The sequence below is a fragment of the Erythrolamprus reginae genome, chromosome 9 (genome assembly GCF_031021105.1).
Source record: "Erythrolamprus reginae isolate rEryReg1 chromosome 9, rEryReg1.hap1, whole genome shotgun sequence".
NCBI classification, from domain to species: Eukaryota; Metazoa; Chordata; class Lepidosauria; order Squamata; family Dipsadidae; genus Erythrolamprus; species Erythrolamprus reginae.
Genome location: NC_091958.1, coordinates 54,361,428 through 54,377,206, shown reverse-complemented (window position 1 = coordinate 54,377,206; position 15,779 = coordinate 54,361,428). Strand labels below are relative to the sequence as shown.

The 15,779-nt window shown below is 46.5% G+C and overlaps 1 protein-coding gene across 4 annotated transcripts in view; it reads left to right on the top strand.

The window, feature by feature from the left end:
* Nucleotides 1–615: 615 nt before the first annotated feature.
* SDK1 (sidekick cell adhesion molecule 1) overlaps nt 616–15,779 on the top strand; it is a 601,127-nt gene continuing 585,963 nt past the window's right edge. For all 4 annotated transcript variants that reach the window (XM_070761314.1, XM_070761317.1, XM_070761313.1 and 1 more), the window contains exon 1: nt 616–1,548. In XM_070761314.1, coding sequence (XP_070617415.1) covers nt 1,299–1,548 — 250 coding nt within the window. In that variant the 5' untranslated portion in view covers nt 616–1,298. The remainder of the gene's footprint in view (nt 1,549–15,779) is intronic.

Here is a 15,779-nt window from a genome sequence, read left to right as displayed (position 1 = left end):
CCTATATCCTATCCTACCCTGCATCCTGCCCTGCATCCTATCCTATTCTGCATCGTACCCTACCCGATGTTATCCTATCCTGCATCATACCCTATCTTCTACCCTGCACCCTATCCTATCCTCTTATCTTATCCTGCATCCTATCCTATCCTGCACCCTACCCTATCCTCTTATCCTATACTATTCTGCATCCAATCCTATCGTACTCTACCCTACCCTGCCCTATCCTATCTTATCCTATCCCCCATCCTATCCCAACCCATCCTGCATTCTGTTCTATCCTGCCTCCATCCCAAGCCACGCCATCCTTTCCCAAGCTCCGGGAAACGCCAAGGATTCCAAGCGGGCTGCGCGCGGCTTGCCGAGGAGGCTGCGCCGCGCCGAGAGTCTCACTCGCTCCTTTTTTTCTTCTTCTTCTCGTCCTGGCAGATTCTTCCGAGGGCTCCGCGCGCCAGCGAGGAAGGAAGCCCAGCCGCCCGGAGTCCGGAGCCGAGCTGACCGCCGCCGTCCGTCCCTCCGCCGCCCGACGGAGGCGCTTCCCTCCCGCCCGGGTTCTGGCGGGGTGGGGGTTGGTGAGAGGCGACTTCCCTTCTGGCCCGCCCCGCCGCCGCTGCTTCTCCCGCGGGAGGGGACCGTCGCCACCCTCGCCGCCTCCTCCTCCTCCTCCCGCCGGCGGGTCGCTGGTGGCGCAGCTGGCTGGGTAGTGCAGCGCCGGCGGCGGCTTTTCCTCCTCCTCCTCCAGTTCCAGCCAGGCTGCGCTTCACCTGTAGGCGGCGGGGCGCCTCCAGTCTCCGGAGCCGGGCGAGGCGCCAGCGAGCGGCGGCTCTCCAACCCCCCCACCCCCCAATCCGCCACCGCCACCCTCCGCGCGCGTGGAAGCAGCAGCCGCGGAGGCTCCGCTCTACCCAGCGCTTTTCACTTGGCTAACTTCGCCGCCTCCGGAGCAGGGCAGGGCTGAAGGAGAAGCCGGGCGGACGGGAAGGCTGAAGTCCCCGCCGCCGCCGGGTCCTCGTCCTCCTCCTCGTCCTCTTCCTCCTCGCCAGGCAGGGCAGTGCCAACCGCCAGCCTTGCAGCAGGGAAGGGAGGCGATCGCGGCGGCGGCGGAGAAGGAGGATGGAGACGCCGCCGCCACCCTCGAGCCCCCTGCCCGCTTCGCCCGCGTCCGGGGCTCGCCTAGGCGGCGAAACCAAGGCGCAGCTCCGCGCTGGATTCTCCTGCACGCGTCCCTCCATCTGAGCCGCCTCTCCGCCGAGGGATCCCCGCGCTCCGTCCGGCCACCCGCCCTTCTCCAGGCTGCCATGCGGGCGCAAGACTCAACCCTGCCGGGCCAACTTCGCCTGGACTCCCGCGACCCCCGACGGGACTTTACGCGCAACCCGGCGCCGGCCCGGGCGGGAGTAAAGTTAAACTTCTGCCGCGGAGACCGAAGAGGCGTTGGCGGCGGCTTCTCCTCCTCCTCTTCCTCGCCGTCCCGCTCCTCCAGCCGCTGCCCGGGCTGGTGGGCTTTGCTGTGGGTCCAACTCCACGTGTGGCGCGCCCTGGCGCAAGGTAAGCAGCCGCGCGGGGACCAGCTCGCCTCGCCCGCCGGTTCCTACCCGCCGCTTCTATCCGCTTTTGCAAGCGCATGAATCTGCAATTCCGCCCCGCCGGCACCGGAGCTTTGGAATTGGGGAGGGGGGGAATAAAGCAAGCAGCCGGGACGGAGGGGGGGGGCTTCGAGGATGCTCGCTCTGCCGCCCGCCCCTCCAGACGCTGCAGGCGGGCCAGGGGACTGGTTAAAGGAGGGGGGGGTGGAGGGAAGGCGGCTCGGTGGCTGGCTGGGTGGGCGAGCCTCATCCCCCCCTCCGAGCCGAGAAGCTGGAAGTGGGGGCGACTTAGCGAAGCGCCGGGACGAGGGGCGTAGCTGCCGACCCCCGGCGCGCTTCCTGGGCCCCGGGAAGTCCGGCCTCCTTCTCTCTTTCGCTGGGGGGGGGGGGGGAGAGGCGGTCCGGGAACTGGTCAGGAGCGAAGTCCAGCAGCCTCCCTCTCCCCCCCCTGTCTTGGGAAGGGGAGGGGAAGCTACGTTGCTCGGCTTCCCGGTTCCTCGCGGAAGTTTCCCGTCCGGGCCTTCGTGCCCAGCTGCTTCCACCCCCCCAAAATCGAATCCCCCCCCTCTTGTCCCGAGAAAAGCGAGAGGCCAAATATTGTCAAGCTTCCTTTCTTTGGTGAATCTTCCTTTTAGTGAAAGTGGCCCCATCTTCCCTTGTATTTTGTATTACCCCCCCTTTATCTATCTATCTATCTATCTATCTATCTATCTATCTATCTATCTATCTATCTATCTATCTATCTATCTATCTATCTATCTCCTTTTCTCTCTTTCTCTCTCTCTCTCTGTCTCTCTCTCTTTTGGATAAATATCATCATGACCTTTGGGAAGATAAATATTTGAACGGATATTTAAACGAGATTTCTCGCTGCGTCCGCAACGAGGCTAGGGTTGTGGTTTTTTTTTTTTTTTTTTTGCATGCAGGGGCTTGAATCAATTAAAATGACCTTTCGGATATTCTTCCGCCCCTCCCCTCCCTCTGGTGGAAGAGTGAAAGTAACTTTCCCTAGAGAAAGAACCGAGCCTCTTCTCCCTGATTAGCTAATAAGACCTGAGCCTTTGGGAGCAGTCAAAACAAAACAAGTCGGCAGCTTGGTGCAACAATAACTTGAAAAATAAGCCTTTGTTGGTGTGTTCGGTAGAAATTGCTTTAAAAAATGTGCTTAGGAACTGGATTGTGTTGCCCGAAGTTTATTTTTTGGGTGGAAGCTTCCTTGTTCTGCAGCTTTAAGAAGAAGAAAAAAAAGAGGCTTGCTGTTCCTCAGTGATTTGCGAGATGTTCCTTTAGTAGTGTAATGTTATGGCTTGGATAATGAGTGACCTTCTGAATGGTCTTGGGCGAAGGCCACCCCTTGCGATGTAACATACTTGTAGTGGTCAGCAGGCATGCACTGCCAAGCTAGAAAATCACATTTCAAGGGGATAACAATGTGAAACACTTAAAACTCACTGGACCAGGGATTCAGTTGCTAGCACATTTTGACCAGGGCTCAAGTGACCACTTCATTTCTGGAAGTGCTAAGGAATGTGTAGCTTATTACAAAAGTATTTCTTTCATGGCGCCCTGAAAGCTGTAGGATTGACTGAGGTAGAGCATGCAGCAAATACAACTTGTTCAGATCGCGAGGCTGTGATCCCTTGTCCCCTGGAGTTTGTTTGTTTCTATTCTATTTCTGTGCCGCCCAACTTCCTAGGGAACTCAGGGTGGCTCATAGCAAAATGAATATTTTCACTAGACCCCATTTGGAATATTGTGTCCAGTTCTGGAGACGTCACCTACAAAAAGATATTGACAAAATTGAATGGGTCCAAAAATGGTGGAAGGTCTTAAGCAAAAAACTGATCAGGAAAAACTTCATGAACTCAATCTGTATCATCTGGACTGGAGGACAGAAGGGAAAGGGGGGACATGATCGAAACATTTAAATATGTGAAAGGGTTAAATAAGGTTCAGGAGGGAAGTGTTTTTAATAGGAAAGTGAACACAAGAACAAGGGGGCACAATCTGAGGTCAGTTGGGGGAAAGATCAGAAGCAACATGAGAAAATATTCTTTTACTGAAAGAGTAATAGATGCTTGGAACAAACTTCCAGCAGATGTGGTTGGTCAACCCGATGAACTGAATTTAAACATGCCTGGGATAAACATATATCCATCCTGTTGTGGTTGGCTCTGGCCCAGCTCCTGCCCCAAGAAATGTGGAGGTGGATGCAGAGGAAACATCAACATGTCCTAGGCCTGTTTTATTGCTGACAAACTCAGGTAGTGCAGTTTCCTTGGACGAAGAAGGTGGGAGTGACTTGGAAGAGGGGGGCTTGGCACACAGCCCAGGAAGCCAATCTCCATTATCTTCGGTCGATTCAGATGAGGAAGTGTTAGACCCACACAGGCGCAGAATTATGCTTCGAAGAGACCAATTGAAGAAATATTACAGGAGATAAGAGAGGCCACCTGTGTTTGGGTGGGGCTCCAGTAAATAGAGCTGCTGATATAAATAGCAGTGTGCTGGCTTGGCCGTTGTGGAAGATTATCTGATCGTTGTTCTTCAGGACCGTGCCTTGCTGTTTCCAGACTTTGTTGATTTTTCACGATTTTGAAACCAAAGCAGAGCAGTGTGTGTGTGTTTCACTTCGTGGTAGAAGGAGGGCTGTGACCTTCCTTCACAGCTGCTAGCTAAGTACTTAAGGACTGATTAAGGGGATTGTACAGACTACCAGGTTGTTTTGGTGCTCTTTGCAATACAAAAAGGGTGTTTTGTTTCTTTTGAATTTTTGTGATAAAGAAAATTGTTTTTGTACTTTCAAGTGTGTGTGTGTGTGTCTGAAATTTGTACCCTTGAATTTTCACGAGACTCATACCATAGAGCCCAGCAGAACACATCCTAAGATAAAATACAGGAAATAGTATAAGGGCAGACTAGATGGACCAGGAGGTCTTTTTCTGCCGTAAAACCTCTATGTTTCTATGTCTCTCCAAGCGAAAGGGTTGGAATATTGTTGGCACTTCAAAATGCCTGAATTGGTCACTGCAACTCAAAATAAACAGACCAACTATGTAAAAAGTCTTGTTCTAAGCTAATAATAAGTCCAGGACAAGCAGCTCTCCTGCCCCATCTTCAAACCAGAACATTTAAGACGTAAAGTTTATTTTCTGGCGCCTGCAACCTCTTGTGTGTTTCATTCGTTTTTAAGTGATCGTTTCCAGTGATAGAAACAAGGCCTGTGGCATTCAGGGCTGTGTGTCACTAGAAAAAGTGAATTTTTTTCCTGAAGGGAAGTCAGACATGTGGATATCACCCAATTGCTCAATCAAGTAAACACGGGGCTTCGGCGAATGATTCGGTATTTCAGAGCTGGTGACCTTTGGGGATAAAACTGATGTTAATTCATGGCATCTGGGCAAAACGAAATGGAATAAATCCCTTCGATGGGAAAAAGTCAAAGCATTTTTCAAATTGTGGAGATTGAAGTGAAATCGCATGACAAAATAGTTGAGAGTTTTCATCGCAATTTGCGGGCATTGGCAGCACTGGATAAAACAATTTCCCGTGGCTATAGATGAAGTTGTATTGATTTTTCCCTATACTGTAGATCAAGGGTGGCCCACCTTGGCAACTTTATGGCTTGTGAAATGCAACTCCCAGAATTCCCCAGCCAGAATGACCGCCTGGGGAATTCTGGGGGTTGAAGTCCATAGGTCTTCAACTTTGTTCTCCAGATTGGACACCTTTAGATTTATTGGATTTATATGCCGCCCCTCTCCGCAGACTCGGGGCAGCTCACAACAATGGCAAAAACAGTACATAGTAACAAATCTAATATTTAGCAATCTAATTTACAGTTTTAAGCTAAAAAGTCCATAAAAGCAACCCCAATATATATAAAAAACAAGCACACAATCAATCATAGACCAAAACTACATGGGCAAGGTGGAGATGTTTCAATTCCCCCATGCCTGACGGCAGAGGTGGGTTTTAAGGAGTTTACGAAAGGCAAGGAGGGTGGGGGCAATCCTAATCTCTGGGGGGAGCTGGTTCCAGAGAGTCAGAGCCACCACAGAGAAGGCTCTTCCCCTGGGTCCCAGCAGACGACATTGTTTAGTCGATGGGACCTGGAGAAGGCCAACTCTGTGGGACCTAACCGGTCGCTGGGATTCGTGCAGCAGAAGGTGGTCCCGGAGATATTTGCTGTATTTGAAGTTTTCAAGACGGGGCAATAACAACTTTGCCCCTCCTGAGCTTAATGGCTCTAGTTATCTTATCATATAAATACAGTGGTACCTCTATGTACAAAGTTAATTCGTTCCGTGACCAGCTTCTTAAGTAGAAAAGTTTGCAAGGAGAAGCAATTTTTCCCATAGGAATCAATGTAAAAGCAAATAAGGTATGCAATTGGGGAAACCACAGGGAGGGTGGAGGCCCTGTTTCCTCCCAGGAGATACCTAGAGAGGCCCCACGGAGGCTTCTCCCTGCTTTTTCCGGCCCTGCTTCCTCCCAGGAGATTCCTAGAGAGGCCCCATGGAGGCTTCTCCCTGTCTTTTACGGCCCTGTTTCCTCCCAGGAGATTCCTAGAGAGGCCCATGGAGGCTTCTCCCTGCCTTTTCCGGCCCTGTTTCCTCCCAGGAGATTCCTAGAGAGGCCCATGGAGGCTTCTCCCTGCCTTTTCCGGCCCTGTTTCCTCCCAGGAGATTCCTAGAGAGGCCCCATGGAGGCTTCTCCCTGTCTTTTACGGCCCTGTTTCCTCCCAGGAGATTCCTAGAGGGGCCCCATGGAGGCTTCTCCCTGTCTTTTACGGCCCTGTTTCCTCCCAGGAGATTCCTAGAGGGGCCCCACGGAGGCTTCTCCCTGCTTTTTCCGGTTACAATTTTCGGAGGTTTGTAAGTGGAAAATGGTTCTTGAGAAGAGGCAAAAAAAATCTTGAACACCCGGTCCTTATCTAGAGAAGTTCGTAAGTAGAGGCGTTTGTAGGTAGAGGTACCACTGTAGCAGGATGACAGAACAAAAGAGTCGGAAGGGACCTTGGAGGCCTTACTTTCGCTTGCTTGGACATCTTGAATGGGCTGCTAATTTACAGGTAGAGAGTGAGGTCCATATTTTTTAATGCCTAATAGGATTTCAGACTTTGCCCTGTTTAAACAAAACCCTATTTGCATTCTGGTTTTGAAACCTTCAATTTCCAAAGTGAGTTAAAAAGAAAACTTGGCTACCTCTAATTGATGCTGTAGATCTTGGGGTTCTCCTTTGGCTATAATCATACAATGCCGAAGTTGGTAAATTGTTCATAATTGTTATAATTAGTAGACCAAATGTGAGATTATGTTAATTTCCTATTAGTTAGGACATCTGAGAGAGTTTGAGATCCCTGGGACAAAACTTTAGCTGTCAGAAACGATGAATAATTTTGAGCCCCCTCTGGTTTTAGATGTCTCAAGCAGAGATAGTTCAGCATTTATATTTCCCCAAATATTTACAGTGCTTCTCTTCCCCCCCCTCTTTCTCTCTCACACACTCTCTTTCCCTCTCTCTGTCTCTGTCTCCCTCCCTCCCCCCCCCCCTTAACTAACACATGTTTCTTTACTGAATCTTTGAACACTTTTTGTTTTTCAGTATTTTGTTTTCTCGGCACACGTGAGCATATTTTCATACAAAGTAACTTCCTCCCACAAATTTAATACAAATATGTCCAATGTGACAATTCAGCACAGACAGTTACAGTTTAATCACCTACACAAAAGGCATTAAACACATTGTTACTAAACAGGTTACAAAGAAGAAACAGGCCCAATGGTCTAATGCTTTGGTTAATTTTTATATTGTTATAATGTTATTATAATAATAGGGTTTGTTTTTTTCTTTCTCTATTTTGCCTTCTTTTTTTCCTCTTTCTCTTTCTCTTCTTTTTTCTTTCCCTTTCTCTTTTGTATTACAATTGTCTTTCTTTTTTATTGTTTGTAGTTGATGAAGTCTTTTTTCTTGTAAGGGTTTTGGAAAATACATGAGGAGGAGTAGGCACCATGGCATATCTGAAGTACTAAAGGATAAGGTTTAATAAGGTTTAAAGCAAATCAATTAGAAGAAAATTAGGTATCTGGATGACAAAATTAGAGGTCAAGATTGGGGGGGCTAGATTGACACCGGAAGTAATTAATTGGGAACTAATAATATTTTTGGGGGAGATTAATTATAAATAATGTACTAACTCGATATTGTTTTTATTATAATATGAAAATAAAGTGGTACCTCTACTTAAGAACTTTTCTAGATAAGAACCAGGTGTTCAAGATTTTTTTGCCTCTTCTTAAGGACCATTTTCTACTTAAGAACTGCAGCCTGAAAAATTCCCAAGGGAATTTGAGAGGGGCATGCCCCCGGTGAAAGATTGCCTCCCGGATCGTCAGGGCGTGGAAAGGCAAAAGGGGTGCTTTGCCCTGGCCGAATTAACTTGGCTTTAGCCAAACTGAAGGGTCACAACAGTGAAGGAAAGGCGCCGGCTACAAAGCAAGTGAGCAAGCGAAGAGGGGAGCCCTTCAGCATGGGAAGGAAGGGGAAGCAGGCAGCAGCAACCGCTGCCTTTTGGTTAAAGGAGCTGGAGGTTCCCCCCTCTTGCCTGCATGGGTTTCTCTCTCTGGTGCAGTTTATGGGAGGCAGCCTCGCGCCAGGTGCATGGGAGGTGCGTGCTCCTCCTTGCCGCCTCAGAGTCCCTCTTTTTTTTAAAGCCTTAACATTTGGAATTTTTTTAAATTCCCCTCCCCTCGCCTTCTTCCTTCGGCAATGATTGTCCTCCTCCTCTTCTTCCTCCTCCTCCTCCCACCCAAATTCTGAGCTTTTATTTCTTTCCTAATGGGTTTGCACACATTATGTGCTTTTACATTGATTCCTATGGGGAAAATTGCTTCTCCTTACAAACTTTTCTACTTAAGAACCTGGTCATGGAACGAATTAAGTTCTTAAGTAGAGGTACCACTGTATTCCAAAATGTATTGAAGAAATTGGTAGGGAGAAAAAAAATTAAAAATATTACACACACACCCAATAAAAAAACCCTATTGTTTTGCTTAGCAAAAGGAATTTTGGGCTCAATTGTGCAGTTCTCGGGCAACTAAATGGGATATTTATTTTATTTATTTTATTTATTTATTAGATTTGTATGCCGCCCCTCTCTGAAGACTCAGGGCGGCTAACAACAATATAAAAAGACAATGTAAACAAATCTAATATTAAAAATACTCTAAAAAACCCCCAATTTAAAGAACCACTCATACATACAAGCATACCATGCATAAATTCTATAAGCCTAGGGGGAAGGGAAATTTCAATTCCCCCAGGCCTGACGACAGAGGTGGGTTTTAAGGAGCTTGCGAAAGGCAAGGAGGGTGGGGGCAACTCTGATATCTGGGGGGAGCTGGTTCCAGAGGGTCGGGGCCGCCACAGAGAAGGCTCTTCTCCTGGGTCCCACCAAACGACATTGCTTAGTCGACGGGACCTGGAGAAGGCCAACTCTGTGGGACCTAACCGGTCGCTGGGATTCGTGCGGCAGAAGGCGGTCCCGGTGATAACATCCTAAATGCTACCTATCTAGTCTGAAACTGCGACTCCCTTTTTTCCTGTGAGCCACCAGGTGCAAATAGGGAGCTGACCTTAGCTAATAACCCCCCCCTTTCTTCCTTAAATACAAGTAGAATTATTAAGGGGAAAGGCATATCTTCCCAGAGGACATCTTTCAACATACTCTTTTCAATAATAAGAATTATTTTAAGCATTGAAAGATGGCCTAGACAAATTATTTTCTTTGGCACTTAAAAGTAGGAGCTGAGTTCATGTTCTTCTTTTTTTTTAAGGGAAATAAAAGCACAGGGTATAGCTTTAAGCATTCTTTAATGTAAAAGAGTACTTTAATGTTTCAAGAAAGAGAACTTGCCAGGTTCCCTTAGATTAAAGAGATGTTGGTGCAACGTTTTTATGACACTTGATCAAATCTTTAATTGAAAATGGTACAAAGAGCTGAATACTTAAAGTGAGATTAATGTTCCGTGTGTTTTATTGGAAACCCCCCCAAAAAAAACCTGATGGAAGAGGAACACATTGTTATGTGACAATGGGGCTTTTAAGACATCAAATACATTAATGGGTAGCATTGGCAAAATGTGCTAATTTTAATAATTTCACCGAATAGAAACAGCATTTAACCTAGAGTTGATGAAGAATTCAAAAAACCCCGCTCAGTTTACAAACTTGTCATCCATCAAACACAGGGAAGTGTTTAAGAAATCACAATACAGTGATACCTTGTCTTACAAACTTAATTGGTTCTGGGGCGAGGTTCTTAAGGTGAAAAGTTTGTAAGACGAAACAATGTTTCCCATAGGAATCAATGGAAAAGCGATTAATGCGTGCAAGCCCAAAATTCGCCCCTTTTGCCAGCCGAAGCACCCGTTTTTGCGCTGCTGGGATTCCCCTGAGGCTCCCCTCCATGGGAAACCCCACCTCCAGACTTCCTTCCGTGTTTTTATGATGCTGCAGGGGAATCCCAGCAGGGGACTCCCAGCAGTGCAAAAACGGGTGCTTCGCTGGCAACGGAAGTCCTCCGGACTTCTGTGTTTTTGCGATGCTGCGATTTAACTGAGGCTCCCCTCACTGGGAAACCCCACCTCCGGACTTCCATTGCCAGCAAAATGCCCATTTTTGCATTGCTGGGATTCTCCTGCAGCATCACAAAAACATGGAAGTCCAGAGGTGGGGTTTCCCATGGAGGGGAGCCTCAGGGGAATCCCAGCAGTGCAAAAACGGGTGCTTCGCTGGCAACGGAAGTCCGGAGGTGGGGCATCCCAGTGGCGGCAGTGGGTTTGTAAGGTGAAAATAGTTTGTAAGAAGAGGGGAAAAAATCTTAAACCCCGGGTTTGTATCTCGAAAAGTTTGTATCACGAGGCGTTTGTAAGACGAGTTATCACTGTATAGCCAAAGACTGAAAGCAGAAAGTAGAAAGTAGAAAGACTGTAGAAATTTCTCCTGACAGGTTGCAAATCATCAGATTTTCAGGATTCATTTCATATAGTTGCAAAATGTATATTAATAAGCTTTTTTGGAGAGATACTGTTGAACCTAAGCAGAACCAGTTCTTGGTTGACCTTTGGTGCCCAAGAAAGATATTTTTACTCACTCTATTAATAGAAAAATATGGACTTAATTTTGACAGTCACCCCCACCCCCAAAATGATGGGCTGCCAAAATTGTTACTGCCACACTGTGGGTGTGGCTTATTTTGTGGGTGTGGCTAGATGATCATGTGACCTGGTAGGAGTGGCTTGCTGGCTATGTGACTGGGTGGGAGTGGCTTGACAATCATGTGACCGGGGGTGGCTTAAAGATCATGTGACTGGGTGGGAATGGCTTACCCACCAAGATAAGTTTCAAATAGGTGCTTGGACTCTTTTTCGGTGGATTAAGTCCCATTATTTGAATTGCCACCAAAAGGACAAATGATAGACAGCATGGTTTGTTGGGGAGCACAGTCACATTTTAAGGTTTTGTACTTAACCCACAAGGTTCAGTATGATAACAGGTTAGGCAAGTAGCTCAAATTTCTTGAATTGCTATAAAAGTTCAGTTCTAGATAATGATTAAAATGATTAAAGCGTTTACGGGTAAAAACATACTATTTAATTATTTCCTGTTTTAAAAGTAATTAAGGATCATACTATGATACTAGAGAAGGAAAGACAATAAAAAAACCTATTTTCAATAAAAAGTGCCTAAACTTATTATTCCCACTGCGTGTCTCCCCCCCCATGAGAGCAGCAGCCCATTACTGCCCCCTCCTCTTGTCTTAATTTTATGTATATTATTATTATTATTATTATTATTATTATTATTATTATTATTATTATTTATTAGATTTGTATGCCGCCCCTCTCCGAAGACTTGTGGTGGGTCACAGCATATAATATAAAACAGTAAATAATAATAATAATAATAATAATAATAATAATAATAATAATAATAATTTACATTTGTATGCCCCCCCTCTCCGAGGACTCAGAGCGGCTCACAAGAAAAAACAGTACAAATCCAATATTTAAAAAACAGTTTAAAACTCTTAATATAAAAAACAGTCATACATCTCAGAGAAAAACCATACATAAAGTGGAAATGGCTCAGGGGAATCAATTTCCCCATGCCTGATGGCAGAGGTGGGTTTTGAGGAGTTTGCAAAAGGCAAGGAGGGTTGGGGCAATCCTAATCTCCGGGGGGGAGCTGATTCCAGAGGGTTGGGGCCACCACAGAGAAGGCTCTTCCCCTGGTCCCGCCAGACGACATTGTTTAGTCGACAGCACCCGGAGAAGGCCGACTCTGTGGGACCTAACCGGTCGCTGGGATTCGTGCGGCAGAAGGCGGTCCCGGAGATATTCTGGTCCGATGCCATGAAGGGCTTTATAGGTCATAACCAACACTTTGATACAAAGACAAATCTAATTAATTAACAAACTGAATAAGCTAAAAACCCAATATATTAAAAATCAATCAAACAAATTCAAATCACAGTCATACATCACATTTATTGTGAAAGTCGAGGGGGCAGTGCAAATCTCTGTGGGGAGCTGATTCCAGAGGGGCGGGGCCACCACAGAGAAGGCTCTTCCCCTTGGTCCCGCCAAATGACATTGTCTGGTTGATGGGATCTGGAGAAGGCCAACTCTATGGGACCTAACCAGGCGCTGGGATTTGTGTGGCAGAAGGCGGTACTGTATTTGTGTTATACTGGCAACAACTTTTCTGGAAACTGCATTTTCCAAAATGTCCTGGAATTCTTTCTGCCACTTTGCCAGCATGTGGGAAAGACGACGTGTGGGAAGTATCTGATTTCTGTATCACTGCTGCTACCCCAGGGATGGCATTGGGGAAGACAGATGGAAATACTTAATTCCTTAAACTTGGGCCTCTTCATTAAGCACCAGCAATTTGTTGCCCCGGGGAATGTCGAAATTGGCAACCTTAAAAAAAACAACAACTGACTTCACACTTGGATGGTAACAAAGGAACTTTTCTCCCGGCTGCCAAGATGAATGATGGGAAACATATTTCCTTTTTTACTTTGAGGAGAAGGGTAATAATGATACTAAGGCGGGTGTATTGTCATCGTGTGTTGCATTTATTGTCTCGCCAAAGATAAGAGCGATAAAGCTAGACGTGAAATCCTTTCCGCTCTCCTGGTTCCTACTTGAGGACTTTGGCTTCTTCCCGCTTAAGCTCTGTTATGCTTCGCAGCGGCCGATCTGATCTTTATTTTGAATTATGAGCAAGTCAGGAGGAAAAAAATGGACTCAGACTTACACATGATGCAAGTATTGAGGGACAGATAAGGGTCAGCGTTGCCTGATCATGAAAAACGAGATAGCGGGTTTGGTGACTCAGTCCACCAATAACGTAGGTAAACCTTTTGAAGTTTCCGCACAAGAGAAGTCCAGGAACACAACTCAGTGTGTGTTTATATAGGTAGCCTGGATTTATTCTCCTATTTAAAAGAGAGGAAAATATGTAATAATAGAAAGCGATTCAGCAGCAACGAGCGATCTGATCCGCTATTCCGATCATTCATCATTCTGTGAATACAGCGTGCTCCCTTCTTTTTGTTTTGTTTTTTATTTTAACTTACAGGTTTTGACAGCTGTGTACTTCTTTTGCAGCTTTGGCTGGAGGCGACGCGGTTCTATTCTAAAAGGCAAATAATAACATTTCTTGTGAGACCAAATGAAAAGACATTTGGTATCAGATCTGAAGAGAGCAGAGTTAACTGCATTCGGAGAGCCAGCCAATTGCACCAGGGTTCCCTTTCAAAGCTTAGCATAAAACACTTAATTTCACTCAGATACAAACAGATTGTGGTTTTCTTTTTTCTCTCCTTTTTTCATTACGCTCCTTCAGAATATTGTGGCTTTCACTCCCCACCCTTTTAATATTCTTTATGTGCTGCCAATCCATCTGCTAACCGGAAAAGACAGAATTATTCATTCCGGTACTGTATCTAAGGCCAGGCTTCGAATCCCTGAATCAGGAAAAAAAAAGGAGTTTGCAACAGAACCATCCTAGGCGTGAGCCTCCTAGGCAGGTGTGAAATTCAAGCGTGTTCTGGAGAATTGTTAGTGGAAATTTTGAGTAGGTCGGCGAACTGCCGCCCCCCCCTCAGAGTGGGATGGGAATGGGGCTTCTGCAATATTTATTTATTTATTGGATTTGTATGCTGCCCGTCTCTGAGAAATCGGGGCGGCTCACAACATATAAAAAACAATATACAATGCAGCGGTACCTCTACCTAAGAACGCCTCCACTTATGAACTTTTCTAGATAAGGACTGGGTGTTCAAGATTTTTTAGCCCTTTCTCAAGAACCATTTTCCACTTACACACTCGGGCCTCCGAAACTGTAAGCGGAAAAGGCAGGGAGAAGCCTCCGTGGGGCCTCTCTTACCCTGCGAGGAAACAGGGCCAGAAGAGGCGGGGAGAAGGCTCTGTGGGGCCTCTCTAGGAATCTCCTGGGAGGAAACACAGCCAGAAAAGGCGGGGAGAAGCCTCCGTGAGGCCTCTAGGAATCTCCTGGGAGGAAACACAGCCAGAAAAGGCAGGAAGAAGCCTCCGTGGGGCCTCTCTAGGTATCTCCCGGGAGGAAACAGGGCCTCCACCCTCCCTGTGGTTTCCCCAATCGCACACATTATTTGCTTTTACATTGATTCCTATGGGAAAAATTGCTTCTTCTTGCAAACCTTTCTAACTTAAGAACCTGGTCACGGAACGAATTAAGTTCGTAAGTAGAGGTACCACAGTATACATATCTAAAAAATCCAATGAATATAGCTAAAAAACTTTAAAAACTGTAATGACATTTAAAATCATTCATTCCCATCCACACAGCAAGATGTACTATCTTACTATCATACTACATACTGGCATCCTTCCCCTGCCTTGCCCATCAAACCCTGCCCACAGAACCAATAGGGAAATTTTGTTGGTCATCACCTATAAAGCCCTACATGGCTTAGAGCCCAACTATCTTCAGGACCGCCTCCTACCATATACCTCCCAGCAATCGATACGGGCCCACGGATCTGGCCTTCTCCGGGTCCCGTCAAACAAACAGTGCCAACTGAGGAAGAGCCTTCCCTGTGGCGACTCCGGCTTTCTAAACCAGCTGCCCCTGTAGATCCGTACCCTCCCCAGCCTACTGGCCTTCCGCAAAGCTGTAAAGACGCATCACGGTTCTAGCCAATATGGAGGCGTGCTATTTTGCTCATCCCCATCGAGTTTAGTTCAAGCTTGCTGTTTGTGCCTCTCTCTCCCATTGCTCAGCATTCTGGGACGTGTCGGTCTAATTGGCAATTCATCCACTTCTGATTCCATCCCATAATATCTCTACCGCTGCTTTGAAATTGGCCGGGTTCCCATCTGGTCTATTTAGAGGCTGGCAATGCAGGTAGTCAAGTTGAGGATCGGATGAGCTCCATCTGTTCGTTCCACTTTGCTCTTACTTTCCCAGGCATAAAAAAAGATGCGAACTCCCCCTAGAAGGGGCTTGGCATATTTTTTTCCCCCAACAGCCTTGTAAATACATTTTTTAAAACAACAACAACAGCAACAACAACAGCAACAACAACCCTACTTATAGAAAAAAGGGTCCAAGGAACAAGCCAGCAGAAAGCTTTTAAGGACTGTCAATGTTTGGTCGTGCAAACAGACCTTCCCGATGCTGATGTTGGCCACTGCTGTCCTCTATGATTAGAGTGTACACACGCCATCCTTCTTTGTTTTCAGTGATGGATGTGTTTATTTATTTATTAAATTTAATCACCATCCATCTTTGCTGTCATGCCACTCTGGGTGGCTTCACAATCTGATAAAATGGTGTTAGGAAAGATTAAAACAGCAAGGCCCACAATCTGGAATTTTTCCTTTTCCTTTCCCTTTCCCTTTCCTTTCCTTTCCTTTCCTTTCCTCCCTCCCTTCCTTCCTTCCTTCCTTTTCCTTTTCCCATTCCCTTCCATCTTCCTTTCCTTTCCTTCCTTCCCTCCTTCCTTCCTTCCCTTTCCCTTTCTCTTTCCCTTCCCCTTCCCTTCTATCTTCCTTCCCTTCCCTTCCTTCCTTCCCTTTCCCTTTCTCTTTCCCTTCCCCTTCCCTTCTATCTTCTTTTCCTTTCCTTTCCTTTCCT